Below are 22,659 nucleotides of genomic sequence, written 5' to 3'. Positions count from 1 at the left end.
TTGAGTCAACACATTCCATCCTAAATTCCATTTTTTTTCGCAGAGCCAGGCTTTGCACAAACCCTGAGAATCCACCACCTGATTTTTCTCCTTGCACATGGATTTACTCACTCAGGGTGACCACCTGAGCTGGAACCTGTGTTTTTCCCAGGAATGAGCCATGACCCATGTCCCTGTGTGTCCCCTCAGGTCGTGGTCGTGCAGGCCATCAGTGCCCTGTGCCAGAAGTACCCTCGCAAGCACAGCGTGATGATGACCTTCCTCTCCAACATGCTCAGGGATGATGTACGTGGGGCTCCTGCTCTGGGGAGGGCTTTGGGCAGGGCTCTGGCACATTTGGACCTGCTGGGGGGTGGGAAGGGTCTCTTCTGTCAGTGGGTGCCCAGGGAGATGGGGCTGAGTGGTGGCAGCTCCTGCTGGGTCACACCTGTGTGAAATGCTCGGGAATTGGTGATGCCCTGAGGGGCTCCACAGAGCAGAGGCTGGGCAGAAATAAAGGAATAAAATTGGGATTTATTAAAGGCCTTCAGTAGGTGCAGAGGCTGGGCAGAGTTAAAGGAATAAAGTTGGGATTTATTAAAAGCCTCAATGGATACACCTCATGCCTTGAGGGGCTCCATAGAGCAGAGGCTGGGCAGAAATAAAGGAATAAAATTGGGATTTATTAAAAGCCTCAATGGATACACCTCATGCCTTGAGGGGCTCCATAGAGCAGAGGCTGGGCAGAGTTAAAGGAATAAAATTGGGATTTATTAAAGGCCTTCAGTAGGTGCAGAGGCTGGGCAGAGTTAAAGGAATAAAGTTGGGATTTATTAAAAGCCTCAATGGATACACCTCATGCCTTGAGGGGCTCCATAGAGCAGAGGCTGGGCAGAAATAAAGGAATAAAATTGGGATTTATTAAAAGCCTCAATGGATACACCTCATGCCTTGAGGGGCTCCATAGAGCAGAGGCTGGGCAGAGTTAAAGGAATAAAATTGGGATTTATTAAAGACCTTCAATAGGTACTCCTGGTGCCTTGAGAGGCTACTTAGAACAGAGGCTAGACAAAAATAAAGGAATAAAGTAGGGATTTATTAAAGGCCTTCAATAGGTACAGAGGCTCCCTAGAGCAGAGGCTGGGCAGTGTTAAAGGAATAAAATTGGGATTTAATAAAAGCCTCAATGGATACACCTCATGCCTTGAGAGGCTACTTAGAACAGAGGCTGGACAGAGTTAAAGGAATAAAATTGGGATTTATTAAAGGCCTCCATGGATACATCTCGTGCCTTGAGAGGCTACTTAGAACAGAGGCTAGACAAAAATAAAGGAATAAAGTAGGGATTTATTAAAGGCCTTCAATAGGTACAGAGGCCACCTAGAACAGAGGCTGGACAGTGTTAAAGCAATAAAATAGGGATTTATTAAAGGCCTCCATGGATTCACCTTGGGCAGTGCAAGAGCCCAGCCATGGCTTCACCCAGGATGGACTCTGAGTCATGAGTTCTCACACTTTTATAAGTTTTGGTCCATTTCCATATGGGGTTAATTGGCCAATTCCAGCTCCAGGTTCTGCAGTCCCATCCTCCCAGATTGCTCCCCTCAGTTCCCTGCTGTTGCACTTTTGGGCCTGAAGCTGCCCAAAACCCAAGGGGCTGGAGAAGGATTGCTCTGTCTGACTGGGCTGTGAGGAGAACTTGCTGGCACTTGATAGGAAGGTCAGAGTTACACATAATGCAGTGCAGAATCTGGAAAATAGGAAATATAAAACTTAAGCCATCACTCCTTGGGCAGTCAGAAGCCTTTAAGGGGCTACACCCAAGATGGATGATGGTCACAATTATAAGTTTGGTCCATTTACATTTCAGGGGTTAATCCTCCAATGACAGCTTCAGGTAATGAAGTGTGCAATAAAAGTCACTTTTATTTACACTTTCTGGAGCCTGAGGCTGTAGGATGTCCTTGAGTTTCAGGCCTTGAGGGATTGTTTTGGCTGACCAAAATGTGAGGACAGTAACTAACACTTTATATGGAGTTTGGAGTTACACCCTAAAGCAGTACAGGGTTTGAAAACCATGAAAGCTAAAATCCTAATGCTGAGGATGTCCTTGAGTTTCAGGCCTTGAGGGATTGTTTTGGCTGACCAAAATGTGAGGACAGTAACTAACACTTTACATAGAGTTTGGAGTTACACCCTAAAGCAGTACAGGGTTTAAAAACCATGAAAGCTAAAATCCTAATGCTGAGGATGCCTACAGGGCTGGGGATGCCCTGTGAGGACATCCACTCCATTTCCCCCCCAGTTCATACAAATGATTGTTTTCTCCATGGGAAGCAGTCAGTGAAGCACGAAGGAGCTGAGCATGGCTCCAGCCCAAGCTCAGTGTCCCTGATGTCCCTTTGCAGGGTGGCTTTGAGTACAAGAGAGCCATTGTGGACTGCATCATCAGCATCATCGAGGAGAACCCCGAGAGCAAGGAGGCAGGGCTGGCTCACCTGTGCGAGTTCATCGAGGACTGCGAGCACACCGTGCTGGCCACCAAGATCCTGCACCTGCTGGGCAAGGAGGGGCCCAGGACCCCCTGCCCCTCCAAGTACATCCGCTTCATCTTCAACAGGGTGGTGCTGGAGAACGAGGCTGTCAGGGCTGGTGAGTGCAGCTGCAGCTCTGCAGCTCTGGCTCCTTGCCTTTCCTCAAACTGGAAAGGAAATTTGAGATAATTGTACTAAGGTGTCCTGATTTAGGGTAAATCTGGGAGAAAATCTCCAAAGAGGTTTATCAAAAACCCCTTTGAGAGAGAGGAACGAGGCTGTCAGGGCTGGTGAGTGCAGCTCCAGGCATGGAATTCTGACTCATTGCCTTTCCTCAAACTGGAAATGAAATTCAAGATAATTGTGGTAAGGTGTCCTGGTTTTAGGGCAAATTTGGGATAAATTCCAAAGAGGTTTCTCAAAAACCCCTTTGAGAGAGGGGAACGAGCCTGTGAGGGCTGTGAGAATTCCAGACCTGCAATTCTGGCTCCTTGTCTTTTCCTCAAAGTGGAAGTGAAATTTGAGGTAATTGTAGTAAGGTGTCCTGAATTAGGGCAAATTTGGGAGAAATTCCAAAGAGGTTTCTCAAAAACCCCTTTGAGAGAGAGGAACGAGGCTGTCAGGGCTGTGAGTGCAGCTCCAGGCATGGAATTCTGACTCATTGCCTTTTCCTCAAACTGGAAATGAAATTCAAGATAATTGTACTAAGTTGTCCTGGTTTTAGGGCAAATTTGGGATAAATTCCAAAGAGGTTTCTCAAAAACCCCTTTGAGAGAGGGGAACGTGCCTGTGAGGGCTGTGAGAATTCCAGACCTGCAATTCTGGCTCCTTGCCTTTCCTCAAACTGGAAAGGAAATTTGAGATAATTGTAGTAAGGTGTCCTGAATTAGGGCAAATTTGGGAGAAATTCCAAAGAGGTTTCTCAAAAACCCCTTTGAGAGAGAGGAACGAGGCTGTCAGGGCTGGTGAGTGCAGCTCCAGGCATGGAATTCTGACTTATTGCCTTTTCCTCAAACTGGAAAGGAAATTTGAGATAATTGTGGTAAGGTGTCCTGGTTTTAGGGCAAATTTGGGAGAAAATCTCCAAAGGAGTTTCTCAAAAACCCCTTTGAGAAGGGAATGAGGCTGTCAGGGCTGTGAGTGCAGCTCCAGGCCTGCACTTCTGGCTCTTTGCCTTTTTGTTAGAATCCCACATGCAAAGAACTCTCAGAACTTTGGGGCTGTAAGCCAAAGCTTAGAATTAAACACAAGAGTTGATCTGAGACCTTAGAAAAAACTTCCAAACTTAAGTGCCAAAATGAGAATGTGGATTTATAGTTTAGAGCAGAGACTTGTTAAACTAAGTAAAGTTTAGAGTTTTTAAAGGCTAAGATATAAAAAATGAAAGTAGTTACAGAGGTAAAGAGTTTAGAATGCAGTACTGTAAGTTTGTGTGTTGTAACATAATTAACTAAAAAAGCTTACACTATAACATAAATCCATAAAACAAAATACTTAAAGATTAAATCAAAAACGTAAATATCCCTATTAACAGTGTTTTATTAGTCAATAGATCCTTCAAAAGAATCTTGTAGCCTTCTAAACCATACTGTAACAATATAAACCAAATTCACCCTTCCTACCTATGTAAAAATAAACCACACCATCAAGAACAACTCAAAAATCCCATCTCAAATTCCTTCCAAAGTAAATTATCACACCTTTTCCTCAACCTGGAAATGAAATTCGAGATCATTTTAGTAGGGAGTGTCCTGGTTTAGGACAAATTTGGGAGAAAACCTTCCAAGGGGTTTCCTAGAAAGCAGATTGAAGCTGGTTTCCAGAGCTGTTAAGCTGGTCTTGATCACAGAACTATTTCCATGTGGAAATACAGGAATAGTTGAGTCTTTCCCTATCACTGAAAGGTTTGTGGTGTGGAAGAGCTGTGTAAATTGAAAATTGAGAGCTGTGAGGATGAGTTTGTGCTGAACTTGGGCTGCTCTGACCCTCCCTGTTCTCTCTGCAGCTGCTGTCAGTGCTCTGGCCAAGTTTGGGGCCCAGAATGAGAATCTGCTCCCCAGCATCCTGGTGCTGCTGCAGAGGTCAGTGGGGCTGGGGGGACACTGGTGGCTGCAAACAGGGTGACAGCAGCTGGGGCTGGCACTGGGGGGACACTGATGGCTGCAAACAGGGTGACAACAGCTGGGGCTGGCACTGGGGGGACACTGATGGCTGCAAACAGGGTGACAGCAGCTGGGCTGGCACTGGGGGGACACTGGTGGCTGCAAACAGGGTGACAGCAGCTGGGCTGGCACTGGGGGGACACTGATGGCTGCAAACAGGGTGACAGCAGCTGGGCTGGCACTGGGGGGACACTGATGGCTGCAAACAGGGTGACAGCAGCTGGGCTGGCATTGAGAGGACACTGATGGCTGCAAACAGGGTGACAACAGCTGGGCTGGCACTGGGGGGACACTGATGGCTGCACACAGGGTGACAACAGCTGGGCTGGCACTGAGGGGACACTGATGGCTGCACACAATGTCCCAGCAGCTGGGCTGGCACTGGGGGGACACTGGTGGCTGCAGACAATGTCACAGCAGCTGGGCTGGCACTGGGGGGACACTGGTGGCTGCAGACAATGTCACAGCAGCTGGGCTGGCACTGGGGCTGGCAGTCCCAGCTGGGGAGTGGGAAATGATTCTGCCACCTTCCCCGTGTGGCTGGGGCAGCAGAGCCCTGCTGGAGGGAGGGGGATGGAAGGAAGGAGCACAGGGCAGTGAAGGATGGCATCAGCCATGGGAACATGGGATGTGATTTGGTCTGAGGGCATTGCTCTGGGGTAATAAATCATAAAGTCATTGACTGCTTTGGGTTGGAAGAGCTTGAAACTCATCCAGTGCCACCCTTGCCACTGTGCTGGGGTGCTCCAAGCCCCATCCAGCCTGGCCAAGGCCTCCCCATCCTCACAGACAGCCTAAATCTCTTTTAGTGAGGAATTTCTTCCTCTCATCCGACCTAAATCTCTTTTAGTGAGGAATTTCTTCCTCTCATCCCACCTAAATCTCTTCTATTTTGGAGTTGTTCCCCCTTGTCCTATCAATATCTGCCCATATAAAAAGTCACCTTCCCTCTACAGAGCTTTTCTACACCTGAACATTTCTAACAGCCCTTGAAGCAAGAGAATTCCTACCCAGGTTACTCAGGAATGACATTTGTGTTTCCAGAGCTGGGTGTTCCCATGTCACACTTTCATGTTTCTTCCCAAGCCATGTGGTACTAATGATTTAATTGAAATTACCCCAACTCCTGTGTTGTACAAAGACATTTTTGCACAATTTGAAAGTCCCTGGAAGGAGCTCTGGCTGTCCCTGCAGTATCCAAGGCAGTTTTTGTCAGTGCCATGTTTAGCTCAGCTCTCTGGTGGCCAGAGCTGACCTTGTCCCCTTGTCCCCAAACAGGTGCATGATGGACAGCGACGACGAGGTCAGGGACAGGGCAACGTTCTACCTGAATGTGCTGCAGCAGAGACAGCTGGCCCTGAATGCTGCCTACATCTTCAATGGTCAGTGGGAGACAGGAAACCACTCAGAGCTGCTCCTTCACAGGCTTTTTCTGGCCTCAGCACTTCCTGGTTGTGATTGTGCTGGGAGTGGGAGATTCAGCAATCTAAACCTGGCCTTGGACACTCCCTGGGACCCAGGGGCAGCCACACTGCTCTGGGAATCCTAAATAATCTCAATGTGGGAAGCAAGGTCTGGGAAATGCAGCCAGGAGTGCGACCTGGCCTTTCATTTCTTGGTTTTTGCTCCATCTTTTCCCAATCCAAAACAAGGATGAGGGTTGGTTATAAACACGCTTTGTCTGTGATTGAAAATTCCTGTGAGCAGAGGATTTAATTAATCCATGTAAAATTCTTGGGAATGAACTGTTCAGACTTGGCAACTTTGTGTCATCATCTTCAGAGCAGCTTTTTTCCTGCTTTGCCTGTTTTGTGTTTGCTGTGGATCAGCTGTGCTGGGGCAGTTCCTGCTCTCAAAACTGAATTTTTCTGCCTTTCTGCTCTGCAGGGCTGACAGTGTCTGTTCCTGGCATGGAGAAGGCCCTGCACCAGTACACCCTGGAGCCCTCAGAGAAACCCTTTGACATGAAAACAGTTCCCCTGGCCACTGCCCCCATCCTGGAGCAGAAAGCAGGTAAATCCCAGACTGATGGCAGGGGCTGAGGCAGGGCACAGAGCCCCGGGGCTACTCATCTGTCAGCAGGGACAAATCTGTGCATAATCTGCATTTATTGGTTCTCAGCCTTTGGAAAAGCCACTCCAGGAGCTCCCAGCCACTTCTCTGGCTTTCTTCCATGTCCTTGCACAATTCTTGAGCATCTTCACTTACCCCAACCAACTTTGGAGTTATTTTTTTTCCCTCCCCTTTCCTCCTTTAATCTCTTTGCTGGCTTTTCAGGGCTAAGGTGTGGTTTATTCCAGGGCTAAGGTGTGGTTTATTCCAGGGCTAAGGTATGGTTTATTCCTCATAACTCTGCCTTACTTTCCTCTACTTTCAATCCAGTATTTACACAAAAAATAAAAAGATACTTCAGTGTGTGAGGAGCCAGGCTGGCAGTGGTTTGCAGCAGAATGTGAGAAACACAGAGGGAGTGTAATAAATGTAAGGAAGATAATATGAGGAATATTTAGTGGAGATTTAATGGCATTTAAATCTCGTGCATGGTTTAGTTGAGACAGAGCACAAAGTTTTTGCTCTTTTTCTCCACAGAGATTGCCCTGGTGACCAGCAAACCTGAGAAAGTGGCTCCTTCACGCCAGGATATCTTTCAAGGTAGGAGAGATCTGAGGCTGTCCAGAGATCCAGCAGAGCTGCAGAGGGACTGGGGACAAGGCCTGCAGGGACAGCACCCAGGGAATGGCTCCCACTGCCAGAGGGCAGCCATGGGTGGCATCTTGGCAATGAGGAATTCCTGCCTGGGCTGGCATTGCCAGAGCAGCTGGGGCTGCCCCTGATCCCTGCAGTGCCCAAGGCCAGGCTGGAGCAGCCTGGGATGGTGGCATTGGAATGGGATGGGCTTGAAGGGCCCTTCCCACCCAAACCATTCTGGGATTTGGGACACTCAGAATCCATCCCCAGGGATTTTTATGGAAGCTGGGGATGGCAAAGGGAAGGGAGACCCTTCCTGGAGTGCTGAGATTGCCAGTGAAGCCCCCAGATCCCAAAATCCCTTCCTAGAGAGGAGTTGGGGTGGGGATGGATCCAATGGCAGGCTGGGAGAGCTGGGAATGGAGGGAATTCCCTGGAGAGGGAGCCTGGGGTGGGATTTTGGGAAGGGATTCCCAGAGCAGCTGGGGCTGCCCCTGATCCCTGCAATGGCCAAGGTTGGGCACTGGGGCTGGAGCAGCCTGGGACAGGGGGAGGTGTCCAGGAAGTGGAACTGAATCATCCTCAATGTCCCTTCCAACCCAAACCCTGCTGGGATTCCCTGAAGTGCTGAATGAGGGCAGGATCAGAGCCTGTCCCTGCTGATCTCTTTTCCTTCCTGCACAGAACAACTGGCAGCCATCCCAGAGTTTAAGGGCCTGGGTCCATTGTTCAAATCCTCAGAGCCAGTGCAGCTCACAGAAGCAGAAACAGAATATTTTGTTCGCTGCATCAAGCACGTGTTCCCAGCCCACATCGTTTTCCAGGTGAGAGAATCCATCCCCTTCTCCCAGGATTTGACAGAATTGATCAAAACCCAGGGAATTTGCTGCATGCCATGGAGGATTTTAGCTGATTTGGTGTGGGGAGGTGTGACAGTGTTCACAGGGGTCTGAGGATGAGGGAAGAGACGAGGATCTGACTCCATGTTTCACAAGGCTCATTTATTATTTTATGATACAGAATATATTAAAACTACATTAAAAGAATAGAAGAAAGGATTTCATCAGAAGGCTGGCTAAGGATAGGAAAAGAAAGAATGATAACAAAGGTTTGTGGCTTGGATGGAGAGTCTGAGCCAGCTGGCTGTCATTGGCCATTAATTAGAAACAACCCCATGAGACCAATCCCAGATGCACCTGTTGCATTCCACAGCAGCAGATAATCATTGTTTACATTTTGTTCCTGAGGCCTCTCGGCTTCTCAGGAGGAAAAATCCTAAGGAAAGGATTTTCCATAAAACATATCTGTGACAGGGGGAAACTCTGGGTGAGGAAATGTTTGCAAATTCTTTTCCCTGTGTTTGCTGCTGCAGTTTGACTGCACCAACACCTTGAATGATCAGCTCCTGGAGAGAGTGACAGTGCAGATGGAGCCATCAGAGGGCTATGATGTGATCTGCTGCATCCCAGCTGCCAGCCTGGCCTACAACCAGCCTGCCATGTGCTACACCCTGGTCAGCATCCCCCAGGATGACCCCACTGCAGGTGAGACATGGGGCCCCACACATCCCTCACATGGAGGCTTTGGGGAATGCCAGGGGCAGGGATTGCTTCATCCTGAGGTCCTTGGATTTTTCTTTTTTCTGTGGATCTGGTGGTTTTAGTTTGAACTGGGTGGAAATACAATTTTGTGTAGTGGTTTTGGTTTGTGAATTTGAGATTTCGTTAATTTTGAGATTTTTTTGGTTAGTGTGTTAAAGAGTATGGTGGGTTTTGGTGTTGGCTATTACGATGAAGGTAAAGCAGGTTCAAAACTTTAAAAGGGTATAAATAAAAATTTATTAACAATAACTAAAAGAAAAAGTAATAAGAATTAGAATAAAATTTTTAGAACACTTTTTTACATGTACAACTTCCCAGTAGTTCCACAAACTCTGTTACACAAATTCTTTTACATCACTCCCATAAATACCTCCCATACAAAACCACCACACTGCATCACAAGTGCTGCTTTTTAGCAAAATAATTTTTATAAATAATCATTTAGCAAAATCATTTTTATAAATAGTGAGTGATAATATTCTATAATTTTTATTATTGTTATCAATTAATTATGTTATAAATAATTATCCTCCTTTTTTGGAGGATTAAAGATGGGTTGGTAAAGAGGCTTGCAGAGGATGCAGGTAATGGAAATTTGGATTTATGGCCTGGAATCAGTGAGAGGAGCACATTTAAAACCTTGGATGTTTCGTAGTGTTTAAGAACAGAACCACTGAAAGGAAAATGCAGATAGAATAAAAATATTCCTAATTTGAGACTTTATTTAATGGACTAATTAAATTTTTCCTCTCTTTAGAGAATCAGAAACTACTACAAAATATACAAATGAGATTTTCTTGCATGTGAAACTCCTCTCTATTTTCTTAACACCACTGGGTTTTTAACATGACTTATTATTTAACATGAATTATTTAATGTGACTTATCAGTGGAATGGATTTTTAAGTTATTTTAATACCAGGGAAGATTAAAACTAATCTGAGTTTGCTAAACTGTGGGTTTGGATGCTATTCCATTTGTCAGAAATCCTCATGGATTTTTTCCTGGTGGCTGCTGCAGCATTTGGCATCAGTGATTTGTTACCCCTGGAATTCTCCTGAGCTCCTCCTTTGGCCTTTGTGTTAAAATCAAAGAGAAAAATGATCTCCAAGTGCTCTGTCCTGGGCACATGTGTATTGCTGGGGCAAACCTGATGGGTTTAGCAGTCTGGTTTTGGGAAGTGAGGGTTCCAGCAGGGGAATCTCCCCCATTTAGCCAGGGTTTGTGTCTCCCCAGTGGCCTGCACCTTCAGCTGCACCATGAGGTTCACGGTGCGCGACTGCGACCCCAGCACGGGGGTGCCAGAGGAGGATGGCTATGAGGATGAGTATGTGGTGAGTCCAGCATCTCTTCCCTAGTCCCCATTCTCACTCCTTTGGGAGAAATGGAACCACTGGGTAAAGATTCCTCTCAATCCTGAAGTCATTCAACGTGCCTGAAACAGCAAAATTCTGTGAAATGTCATTTTTAGATCCTTCCCCAAAGCTTCATTGCTGTCAAAGTTTTAGTGCCTTGTGGGATGGGATGTGTGGGGACAGAGAGGAGGGAAGGAAGAAATAACTTCCATTGTGTGTTTTCAGAATTGTGCTGCAATATTCCACCCCAAACATTTGGATTTTTGTTAAGTAATGATAAGGATACAGTCAGATTTCAGGAAATATTGGAGGAAATAAAGGGTCCTTCTGGAGAGAGCTGGGGGAGAAGGGAAGGCTCCAGGGAGAGCTCCCAGGGCCTGCAGGGGCTCCAGCAGAGCTGCAGAGGGACTGGGGACAAGGCCTGCAGGGACAGCACCCAGGGAATGGCTCCCACTGCCAGAGGGCAGCCATGGGTGGCATCTTGGCAGTGAGGAATTCCTGCCTGGGCTGGCATTGCCAGAGCAGCTGGGGCTGCCCCTGAGCCCTGCAGTGCCCAAGGCCAGGCTGGGCACTGGGGCTGGAGCAGCCTGGGACAGTGGGAGGTGTCCCTGCCATGGCAGGGGTGGCACTGGGTCATCCTCAAGACCCTTCCAACCCAAACCATTTATTTATTAATCCTAAATACTATTTCCCCTCTTAAATCAATACTGTTTCCCCATAAATAATCATAAATAATATTTCCCCTCTTTTTAGAAGCTAGTATGATATGATTCTCCTGGAATTAAAGCCAGGCATTGTCTTGGCAAAATCTGTGGGCTCTTTTCCCAGGTGAGGATCATTTCCATAACTGGCCAGAAAATTTCCTTTTTTTTCCTCCCAGCTGGAAGACTTGGAGGTGACAGTGTCTGACCATCTCCAGAAGGTTCTAAAGCCCAACTTTGCAGCTGCCTGGGAGGAGGTGGGAGATGACTTTGAGAAAGAAGAAACCTTTGCACTCAGCTCCATCAAAACCCTGGATGGTGAGATAATCCCCCATTTATTGATCACCCAGCTGCCAGGCTGGGGTTTGATTTAGTGTGAGAAATAAATAATTCCCTGGAATGATTTTCTTCTTCAATCTCCGAGTGCAGAAGCTGTCAATAACATCATCAAGTTCCTGGGCATGCAGCCCTGTGAGAGGTCAGATAAAGTGCCAGAAAACAAAAATTCTCACACCCTCTACTTGGCTGGTAAGTGTTCCTGCTGCTGAATTCCATGTTTCCGTGTCCCCATGGATTTTTCTGATGAAGGGAAATGGTTTAGGAGACCCTGCTGATATTTTGGGAGTTTTTCCTCTGTAAAAGAGGATTTTTCTCTGAAGTGACCCAGTGTTGAATGCAGCTGGTCCTAACTTGGAGACCTCTGTCTGTGCTCAGGCCAAGCTCTGGGAATGGGGAATTCCACCTGTGGGAATGGGGGAGAATCTCTGATTTGGGAACTTCCAGAGCAGACAGGATTTAACCCCTTAATGCCTGAGCTGATCTCAGAAGGGTGATTATGGGAGTGTCTTGTTCTTAAGTTCCTGTAGCTAAAGACACATCCTGAGCTGCCCTGCAGCACCCACAACTTCTCCTGAATCATGGAATGGTTTAGGTGGGAAAAATCCTCTGGGGTCAGGGAGTGCAACCATTCCCAGCACTGTTAAGGCCACCACTGACCCTGTACCCAAGTGCCACAATCACAGGGCTTTGAAATCCCTCCAGGAATGGGGACTGCACCCCTCTGCCAGGGCTGCACAACCCTTTCCAGGAGGAAATTTCCCTAAAATCCCCCCTGAGCTGCCCTGGCCCAGCCTGAGGCCGCTCCCTCTGCTCCTGTCCCTGTTCCCTGGGCTGTGCCCTCCTGGCAGGGACTTGTGCAGAGCCACAAGGGCCCCTGAGCCTCCTCTGCTCCAGGCTCAGCCCCTGCCCAGCTCCCTCAGCCCCTCCTGGTTCTCCAGGCCCTTCCCAGCTCCCTCAGCCCCTCCTGGTTCTCCAGGCCCTTCCCAGCTCCCTCAGCCTCTCCAGACCCTTCCCAGCTCCCTCAGCCCCTCCTGGTTCTCCATTCCCTTCCCAGCTCCCTCAGCCCCTCCAGACCCTTCCCAGCTCCATTCCCTGGACCCTCTCCAGCCTCTCCAGGTCTCTCCTGCCCAGAGCTGTCCCCAGGGTGTCCCTCAGGCTGTGCCCACACGGAGACTGGCACAGCCCAGGTGCCATTGGTTTCTTGCCCACCTGGGGACATGCAGCCACTGTCACCAGCACCCCAGGGCCTGTCCCAGCTCTCCAAGCTGGAGCCCTCCATGGGATGTGACCCACAGAACCTGGCTGAAGACCAAACCAGCAGTGGATCCTGAGCTCTCCCAGGTGACCTGTGTGTGTTGCTCTGTCCCAGGTGTGTACAGAGGTGGCTGTGACGTGCTGGTCAGGTCCAGGCTGGCCCTTGGGGACGGTGTGACCATGCAGGTGACAGTCAGGAGCAAGGACGAGACGTCCGTCGATGTCATCCTGGCCTCGGTGGGCTGAGGGTGCCACTGAGCTCCTGGGGCTGCCCCTCTGTCCTGCTGTCCTTCTGCATGGGGTTTTTATTCCTCCATTTGGGAACTCTTTTCTATGCTGTCCATTAGTGGCTGGCTGGTACTGAGCCATCCCCGTGTCCCTTCCCTCGTTGTCACACCATTCCTACCTGACTTATGGCATCTCAACCAGGGAAGAGAAAAGATGTGAGAAAACAGAATCAGATTTTTGTCAAAATTGCTTTTTATTAACAGAAAATAAACACTGGTTCAAGTGGTGGAATTCATACGAATTACTGTTAATAAAATAGATTTTTTTTTTTGTTCTAATTTTGTCTGCTCCAGTACAGAAAAAATATCCCATAATGGCTGTTTATAAAGCAAAAACCCTTTATTCCTAAAGGGATGCTATTAAATTCCCAACATAAACAGTTAAAAACCACCCCACACCTCCAAATTTGCAATATTTTTCTGACTGTCTCTTCTTCCACACAGAAAAATCAATGTACAGAGAGAGATTAAACTCCATCTCTTGAGGCAGATTCAGTTCTCTGAGCTTTGTCAGGTAATAACCAAACCTCAGGGCAGCCTTTTCCTGGGGTCAAACTGGGAAAAACCCCACATGGAGAACTGGGAAGGGAAGGGGATGGAGGGATTTGTGAGGGAACTCCTCCTCTCCCTGCTGATGAAGAGGTTGTTCCTTCCCAAGTCAGGCTGATGAAGGAAGTAAGAAATTCTGATTTTGTGTTGATTTAAACTCTGCTGAGTTCAGCTGGGCAAGAAGGGGAGTGCAGGGCTGGAGGAGCTGTCAGAATCCTGCTTTTCCCCTCATTTTTCCAGCTCTCCAAGGATTTCACTCAATCTGGCAGCCCAGGATGAGGGTGTGAGCACAGTATTGGACTGGGGAGAGAAAATAATTTTTTTCCTGTCCCCAAAGCCTGACTGAGAACTGATCTGCAGCAGCTCAGAAGGAGTTGATGAAGTTCAGGTAGGCATTCAGAAATCCCAGGGGATCCTCCAGCTGGGGGTAGTGGCTGATGTGGTCATCCAGCACAGACACTGTGGACATGGGAAGCACCTTCCTGGTGGAAAAGCAGAGCAAGGTTAAGCACAGGAACTGCTCCAGACTCAATTGTGCCCATTTTGGGGGTAAAAAAAAGCCTGGAGCAGCTCCATCTGACCCCTTCCAAGTGCTGGATAAAAAGCCTGGAGCAGCTCCATCTGACCCCTTCCAAGTGCTGGATTTCCCTCAGGTCACTTTGGAGGAGATGACTTCCTCAGGAAACAAATCTTCCCTGTGTGGTTTAAAAATGGATTGTGACTGAAAATCCTGATTTTGGTGCCTAAAATGCAGAACCAATTTCCAAACTGCTCTGACTGAACCACGTGGCTGTAGAGGTGCCAGTGGGAATTGAAAACAGCCTCCATGAGGATGGAATTGAGGGAAGAGCCAGGCAAAATATCCCTTGGAATTCCCATTTTTGTCTTACTTGTAAAGCTGGAGGAACTCTGGGTGTGGATTCACAGGGTCCAGGGGTCCATAGATGAGATGCACTGCAAGGGAAGCACAGACAGAGCTTTGATATCCATAAATTAATGGATTCATTAATTGGAACACCCCCAAGGAGACCTGCAGGAGTGATCCCTCCACTGGAGGCTTGGGAGCACTGAACAAAACAACTGAATGGGCTTTTGCTGGGCTGCCCTGGGATCAAGTCCAGCCCCCAGCCCCCAAAATTTTCACTGGTTCAAACTTTTGGGGCTTGAAAAGCTCCCCAACTTTGCTGGAGCAGCTGTGAACAGGGAATGTTGTCTCTGCTGCAAAACTGGGTTTGAGCTCAGGATAATGAGAGGCTGATGAGTGGAGGGAGCCTGGAAATGAGGGGGGCAATTCCCAAAAATGCCAAACAGTCAAGGGATGGATTCCTACTCACATGGGACTGAGGTAGACATCAAAGCTCCAACCCAGCGCTCTCTGTGCTTCTTCCTCTGGTTTATGTACTGCAAAATACTGAGGGAAGGAAGGAAGGAAGGAAAAGCCTTGGTTATGCAGTGGGTGCTGCCCAGCCTGGAATTCACTCCTGGGGCCATGGGCAATGAGATCCAGGTGGGATCTGCATCTCCTGTGGGAATCCAGCCCCACACCACCATCCCTGGGCTCAGGGACTCTGTTCTCCCACTGGGGAAGGGGAGACAAGGAGCTCAACTCAACCACCACCAACTCAAGCACAAGAGCCTTCTAAAAGCCACAAACTGCACAAAACATGTCCTTCCAAAATTGCCAAAATGAAGATTTGGGATTGGGATTTCTGGGAATGGCCCAGAAGGTTCAAATCCAGAGGCAAATCTCTCCTGGGACAATGCTGCTCAAATATCTGCCAAATAGGGATTGAGCTGTAATCATTACCAAAACTCTCCCTAATCCAAACCCTTCCAAAGGAAAAAATCCCCATCTCAGACCCAACTCCAACCTTCATTTCCCTGCCCTGCACCATCCTAGAGAATTTCTGCTCCAACATCACCCCCCAGCTCTTTCTTGGGATGTAATGTTCATCTCCAACAAAAACAAACATCTCCAACAATATTATCCCAATATTGATCTCCAGGCATCTCCAATGTTGGACTCCAAGGGGTGTTTTCCAGCAGCAGCTGCTGAAGTTCTGGAGAGCCCTGGGCCCCTCAGGGCAGGTGTGACACCCAGCTCATGCAGGAGTTCATGCCAGGTACCTGTCCATGACGAGGTTCCCGTCGTTGTTCCTCACTGCTGTCCACATGTCCCAGAGCTCTGCCTGGGAGGGCTGAGTGTAGGGCCCAAAAACTGCCCCAAGCCTGGAAAACAAAAGGGTTTAGAGAGACACAACAGCAGCCATGTCAGGGAACCACTCAGAAACTCCTCCAGGGCAAAAAATTCCAGCACTTCAGTTTCCACAGCAAAACTCCAAGGGCCAAGATGTCCCCCAGATAAGTAGGGATAAGTGTTGGATGGCCTGAAAGGGCTTCTTTGGGGGGAAAATCTGATTGTGCAGGGGCTTTGTTGCCTCTGAAATGTGGAATTCCAACACTTGTGGAGAGGAGGTTTCCAGTGTCCAGGGAAAAGTTGATTGGTGAATTATTAAACTGAAGTGCCAGTGTGGAGAGGGAATGGTCCAGATGTCAGTCCCACCTCTGCAGGGCCAGTGCCAGGAACCTGCTCCCTGCCAAATCCCTGATTCATGGAACCATGGCATGGTTTGGGTTGGAAAGGAATTGAAGGATCATCCACTGCTGCTCCCTGCCAAATCCCTCGTTTATGGAACCATGGAATGGTTTGGGCTGGAAGGAATTGAAGGATCATTCACTGCCACCCTGTGGTGGCATTCCCTCCCACTGTCCCAGGGTGCTCCAGGCTGGCCTTGGACACTTCCAGGGATGCTGGGGCTGCCACAGCTGCTCTAGGAATTCTGTTCCAGGGTGTCCCCACCAGGAATTCCTTCTCATTGCTGCATTTCCCCTTCCCCACTTGGTTCACATGGTTATGGATGGTGCCCAGCACCCCCGAGACCCCACTCACCCTCCAGAGAAGAAGAAGAAGTTCATGAGCCGCAGGAGGAGTGGGGACAGCAAACCCCCATCCTTGAGGAGCTTGGGAAGGAGGGAAAAAGGAGAGAGCACAACTCGGCATTGGACACACGGATAAATCCATGGAGGACTCTTCCCATGAGGCCCAGACCCTGGAGGTGTCCATGGGGTGTGACAGCAGTGCTCCGAGGGGTGTTTGTTTGGGGTTCAGTGTGGCTGGAGAGGGGAGCAGCTCACCAAGGGGTGTTTGTTTGGGATTTTGGGGTTCAGTGTGGCTGGAGAGGGGAGCAGCTCACCAAGGGGTGTTTGTTTGGGATTTTGAGGTTCATTGTGACTAGAGAGGGGAGCAGCTCCCCAAGGGGTGTTTGTTTGGCATTTTGGGGTTCAGTGTGGCTGGAGAGAGGAGCAGCTCACCAAGGGGTGTTTGTTTGGGATTCAGTGTGACTGGAGAGGAGAGCAGCTCCCCAAGGGGTGTTTATTTGGGGTTTTGGGGTTTATTGTGACTGGAGAGGGGAGCAGCTCACCAAGGGGTGTTTGTTTGGGATTTTGGGGTTCAGTGTGACTGGAGAGGGGAGCAGCTCCCCAAGGGGTGTTTGTTTGGGATTTTGGGGTTCAGTGTGGCTGGAGAGGGGAGCAGCTCCCCAAGGGGTGTTTGTTTGGGATTTTGGGGTTCAGCATGGCTGGGGAGGGGAACAGCTCACCTTCTGGATGAAGCGGGGGTAGTTTGTTTCAGGAAAAATCCCTGGAAGAACAGCAAAGAACGGAGCTGTAAGGCTGGAAGGGTTTTGCTGCACATCTCCCAGGCTGTCCCCCTGCATGGTGCCATGAAAGTGGCCCAGGGAGCCCCAGGATTGATGCTCCTGCTTAATTAGAGCACCTTGATTGCAATCCTTGGGATTTGGGTGGAGATGGGAAAGCCAATCCATCCCATGGGTTCTCATCCCATGGATTCCAATCCCATGGATCCCAATCCCATAGATCCCAATCCCATGGAATCCTATTCCATGGATTCCCATCCTAAGGGTTCCTATCCTATGGATACCAATTGTATGGGTTCCTATCCAATGGATCCTCATCCCATGGATCCTCTTCCTATGGATCCCCTTCCCATGGATACCAATCTCATGGATCCCCATCCCGTGAATACCAATCCCATGGGTTCCCATCCCATGAATCCCAATCCCATGGATCCCCATCCTATGGGTTCCCATCCCATGGTTCCCAATCCCATGGTTCCCATCCCATGGGTTCCCATCCCATGGTTCCCCATCCCATGGTTCCCATCCCATGGATCCCCATCCCATGGTTCCCATCCTATGGATCCCCATCCCATGGTTCCCATCCCATGGTTCCCATCCCATGGTTCCCATCCCATGGTTCCCCATCCCATGGTTCCCATCCCATGGATCCCCATCCCATGGGTTCCCATCCCATGGGTTCCCTTTCATGGTTCCCATCCCACGGATCCCCATCCCACCCTGCACAAACCTCACCTCCGTTGGACAAACAGAGGCTGTTGATCAGGATGCTCCCAGTTCTGTTGTGCTCATACCTGGGGACAGCAGAGAAGAAGGTGAAACACAACCAAACCTCCCCAGGCTCCCAGAAACGCCCGAGCAGGAGCTCAAGCTGTGTGGGATCATCTCCATTTCCTTTGGGAACTGGCTGAGACACCACAGGCACAAGGAAAAGGGACTTCTGCACCACATCCTTCCACTTATCTGCTGGAAATCATCGTGGTGGGGACAGCAGAGGGCAGGAGGTGGGGCGGGACCTGTGCAGCAGCTCCTGGGCCACCGTGTCCCCGTAGTCGTGCGACAGGAGGTTGATGCGCTGGTGCCGCAGCCCCAGGTGGCGCAGCAGCCCCTCCACGATGGTGGCCTGCTCGAAGATGGAGTAGCCATGGGGCCTCTGCAAGAGGGGCAGAGGGGTCCCAGTGAGAGCCTGGCCCAGCAGGAGCCCTCAGCCCACAGAAGAAATGCCCCAAGGGAGGAGTGTGGAGATGTGGAACCACCTGTGAGCCCAGACCCAGCGGCTGGGATGTCCACAAGGCCATGGGAGCATTGTGCGTGCTCCAGAGGGTCAAGGTGCATTTGGAGTCCCTTCAAACCCACCCACCACAAACCTTCCCTATCCCTTCCACTGCTGTAATGATTTATCCCTTTTCCAGAGGGAATGGGAGGAGAAAAACCAATTTTTCTCCTGGGTGGCAAAAACTGTGACGGTGTTCACAGGAGTCCCAGGATGAGGGAAGAGATGAGGATCTGACTCCATGGTTCACAAGGCTGATTTATTATTTTATGATATATATGATATTAAAACTACACTAAAAGAATAGAAGAAAGGATTTCATCAGAAGGCTGGCTAAGAATAGAAAAAGAAAGAATGATAACAAAGGTTTGTGTCTCGGACAGAAAGTCTGAGCCAGCTGACTGTGATTGGCCATTAATTAGAAACAACCAACATGGATCAATCCCAGATGCACCTGTTGCATTCCACAGCAGCAGATAACCATTGTTTACATTTTGTTCCTGAGGCCTCTCAGCTTCTCAGGAGGAAAAAATCTTAAAGAAAAGATTTTTCATAAAAGATGTCTGTAACAAAAAACCAATTTTCCGGAGTGCTGGGCCGAAAGCAACCATGAAAATCCTCGTGCCAGGGTACTCACAGGCTTGTCACTGAACCCAAATCCAAGGAAATCGAGGGCAATCACGCGGTGGAAGCGCTGGGTCAGCCCCTCCCAGATCTGGGAAGAGGAGAAATTCATCAAAAAATCATCCAGTGGGAGCAGAGGATGGAAACATCTGCAGGGTGAGCAGCCATGGATGGACGTGCTCCTCCCCAGCACCCCAGAGAACATCCCAGCTCCAAGAAAACAGCAGCAGGGCAAAATTCCCCAATAAACAGCCCCACCATCCCCCAAAAAAGCCAAGGGATTGTTGTGGGTGTTTCCTGGAATGTGGGGTGTGGAAAGAGCTTGGATTTCACACTGGGAGAGGAGCAAGGCGAAATCCTGGAGCACGGTGGTACCTCCAGCAGAAATCAGGAGTTCTCCTCTGGAGCACGGCCCACCCCTGCTGTGCTGCCTGCTCATCCCCAGGAGCTGTAAATCCTGGGATTTGGGTCAGATGCCACCCCTGACCTTGCTCCAGTCGTAGCTGGACGTTGGGAAGCCGTGCAGGAGCACCACGACGTCCGAGCTGCCCACGGCGCCGCTGGAATCTGTGGGACAATGGGACACCCTGGGGTCAGCTCTTCCCAAAATCCCTCCCTTCCAGGACAGGAACCGAGTCCATCCCACCGGGAATCCACCTCTCCCTCTGCTCCCCAAAACCCAGCATGGGTTTGAGTCCCACCACAGCTTCCCTTCGGAAACCTCACCGGCTCCGTGATCAACCCAGGGATTGATTTCAAATCTATGGATTTTTAATTAATTGATAAAAAGATTTAATTAGCCCAAATTAACTCCAGCAGCCTCTGTGCTGCTGCAAAAAGGATTTCCAGTGTCTTGTCCATGTTGTGTCCCAGTGATCTGCACAGGAAGGAAAGAACCGAGCCCCAGAGTTGCAGGGGCAGCCAGCAGAGGCCAAGGCCAGCCAGACTTGATGGAACTGGCAGATTTTGCCTGGGAGCAACCCTTGGATGTTCAGAATTTTGGAGCTGGAATCCCAATTTCAGCCATGGACACCCAGAGGAGAAGGACGGATCCATCTTGAGATCATTCCCAGCAAGGTACAAGAACCAATTTTCCCCAGTGAAACGTTCTGGTCCATCCCCAGGATCCAGGATGGCAAAAACCAGGAGGGATTTGTCACCACCTGGCCCAGGTCTGGCACGTCCCCATGGGATGGGTGGCTGTGTCACCTCTGTAGAAGATGTTCAGGTCCCTGTAGGTGAAGAAGCTCCCGGAGGATTTCCAGGAGCGCAGCGCCGGGGACAGCTGGGGGGGTGGGATGTGCAGGTACACGGCGAGCAGGGGCACGCCCAGCAGCCCCACCTGCAGCCACCACTCCTTCATCCTGGGGGACACGGGGACACCGGGGTCACCCCGGGGCTGTGCGCTCCCACTGGGATCCCCAGGTCCCCAGAAACCACCTCCATGGCCCCAAAACTCCTAAATTCCCAAAACCCACCTCCATCTCCCCAAAACTCCTAAATTCCCATAACCCACCTCCAGGGCCCCAAAACTCCTAAATTCCCGTAACCCACCTCCAGGGCCCCAAAACTCCCCCATTCCCATAAACCTCCAGGGCCCCAAAACTCCTCCATTCTCATAACCCACCTCCACGGCCCCAAAACTCCCCCTTTCCTATAACCCACCTTCATCTCCCCAAAACTCCTAAATTCCTATAACCCACCTCCATGGCCCCAAAACTCCCCCATTCCCATAAACCTCCAGGGCCCCAAAACTCCTCCATTCCCATAACCCACCTCCATGGCCCCAAAACTCCTAAATTCCTATAACCCACATCCATGGCCCCAAAACTCCTAAATTCCTATAACCCACCTCCATGGCCCCAAAACTCCCCCATTCCCATAAACCTCCATTGCCCCAAAACTCCTAAATTCCCATAACCCACCTCCAGGGCCCCAAAACTCCCCCATTCCCATAAACCTCCATGGCCCCAAAACTCCTAAATTCCCATAACCCACCTCCAGGGCCCCAAAACTCCTCCATTCTCATAATCCACCTCCATCTCCCCAAAACTCCCCCATTCCCATAAACAGGATTGCAGACCCAGCAAATGTTTGGGGTCTGAGAGGGAAGGTCAATCCCATTTGGGTTTTGAGGGGGATTGTGGGGCCATTTGGCATTTGGGGAGGAACCAAGGTCCCCTTTGGGCTCTGAGGGGGACTGTGGGGCCATCTGGGGTTTGAGGGGGAACATGGGGTCATTGGGAGGCTGTGGGTCCATCAGGGGTCTGAAGGTGGGGTGGGGATCCATGGGGTTCTGAGAAGGGGCATGACCCCACTAAGAGTCCATGGGGGCCATGGGGTCACTGCGGGGGTTGAGGGGCCATGGGGGTGGTCAGGAGCTTATTGGGGTCTTGGGGTCGTGACCCCATCAAGGTTCAGGGAATCAATGGCAGTCAAAGGGAGACACACCCACTGAGGGGACACTCCCACCTGAGGGGACACACCCACTGAGGGGACACACCCACTGAGAGACACACCCACCTGAGGGGACACACCCACTGAGGGGACACACCCACTGAGGGGACAAACCCACTGAGAGACACACCCACCTGAGGGGACACACCCACTGAGGGGACACACCCACTGAGGGGACACACCCACTGAGAGACACACCCACCTGAGGGGACACACCCACTGAGGGGACACACCCACTGAGGGGACACACCCACTGAGGGGACACACCCACTGAGAGACACACCCACCTGAGGGGACACACCCACTGAGGGGACACACCCACTGAGGGGACACACCCACTGAGAGACACACCCACCTGAGGGGACACACCCACTGAGGGGACACACCCACTGAGGGGACACACCCACTGAGGAGACACACCCACTGAGGGGACACTCCCACCTGAGGGGACACTCCCACCTGAGGGGACACACCCACTGAGGGGACACACCCACTGAGGAGACACACCCACTGGGGGACACACCCACCTGAGAGGACACACCCACCTGAGGGGACACACCCACCTGAGGGGACACACCCACTGAGAGACACACCCACCTGAGGGGACACACCCACTGAGGGGACACACCCACCTGAGGGGACACACCCACTAAGGGGACACACCCACTGAGGGGACACACCCACTTGAGGGGACACACCCACTGAGGGGACACACCCACTGAGGGGACACTCCCACTGAGGGGACACACCCACCTGAGGGGACACACCCACTGAGGGGACACACCCACTGAGGGGACACCCCCAACAGACCCCGCCCACAAACCAAGCCCGGGACCCCCATCCCCCCTCCCCTCAGGCCACGCCCCCTCCCTGAGCGCGGGACGGGGGGCGGAGCCTCTGCGCGCGCTCCCGGCGGGGGGCGTGGCCTCGGCCGCGCGCGCGCCGCTCTCACCTGCTCTCAGGTGCTGCCGCGGGCGCGCGCCGCCATCGCGCTGTCCCGGCGGGGCGTGGCCTCCGCCCCGCGCATGCGCAGCCCCCCCCTTTGCCGCTTCCCGCCCGCCGCGTCCCTCCCGTTGCCGGGCGACGCGCGCGCTCCCCGCCGCGCGGCCTCTGATTGGCCGCGGGCGCGGCGCGCGGCCAA

General features: G+C 50.7%; 2 protein-coding genes across 2 annotated transcripts in view; one reads left to right on the top strand and one right to left on the bottom strand.

The window, feature by feature from the left end:
* The window catches only part of COPG2 (COPI coat complex subunit gamma 2), a 28,090-nt gene extending 14,959 nt beyond the window's left edge, over positions 1–13,131 (top strand). The window contains exons 13-24 of the mRNA XM_058022137.1: positions 190–285; positions 2,388–2,631; positions 4,519–4,594; positions 5,954–6,057; positions 6,563–6,688; positions 7,265–7,327; positions 8,048–8,187; positions 8,736–8,907; positions 10,200–10,297; positions 11,199–11,337; positions 11,449–11,547; positions 12,728–13,131. Coding sequence (XP_057878120.1) covers positions 190–285; positions 2,388–2,631; positions 4,519–4,594; positions 5,954–6,057; positions 6,563–6,688; positions 7,265–7,327; positions 8,048–8,187; positions 8,736–8,907; positions 10,200–10,297; positions 11,199–11,337; positions 11,449–11,547; positions 12,728–12,858 — 1,488 coding nt within the window. The 3' untranslated portion in view covers positions 12,859–13,131. The remainder of the gene's footprint in view (positions 1–189; positions 286–2,387; positions 2,632–4,518; positions 4,595–5,953; positions 6,058–6,562; positions 6,689–7,264; positions 7,328–8,047; positions 8,188–8,735; positions 8,908–10,199; positions 10,298–11,198; positions 11,338–11,448; positions 11,548–12,727) is intronic.
* MEST (mesoderm specific transcript) lies at positions 13,070–22,525 on the bottom strand. Its single transcript, XM_058022140.1, has 12 exons — positions 22,471–22,525; positions 20,271–20,425; positions 19,549–19,628; positions 19,075–19,152; positions 18,181–18,317; positions 17,900–17,958; positions 17,108–17,148; positions 16,399–16,469; positions 15,576–15,677; positions 14,783–14,859; positions 14,339–14,402; positions 13,070–13,930 (listed from the first exon to the last, which is right to left on the bottom strand). The coding sequence occupies exons 2-12, from the start codon at positions 20,422–20,424 to the stop codon at positions 13,813–13,815; spliced, it is 981 nt and encodes a 326-aa protein (XP_057878123.1). The 5' UTR covers position 20,425; positions 22,471–22,525; the 3' UTR covers positions 13,070–13,812.
* Positions 22,526–22,659: the final 134 nt, after the last annotated feature.

This window comes from Melospiza georgiana, chromosome 4, assembly GCF_028018845.1.
Source record: "Melospiza georgiana isolate bMelGeo1 chromosome 4, bMelGeo1.pri, whole genome shotgun sequence".
Classification (NCBI taxonomy): Eukaryota; Metazoa; Chordata; class Aves; order Passeriformes; family Passerellidae; genus Melospiza; species Melospiza georgiana.
Note: the sequence above shows the minus strand (reverse complement) of the source record. Positions and strands in the feature narration are given on the sequence as shown.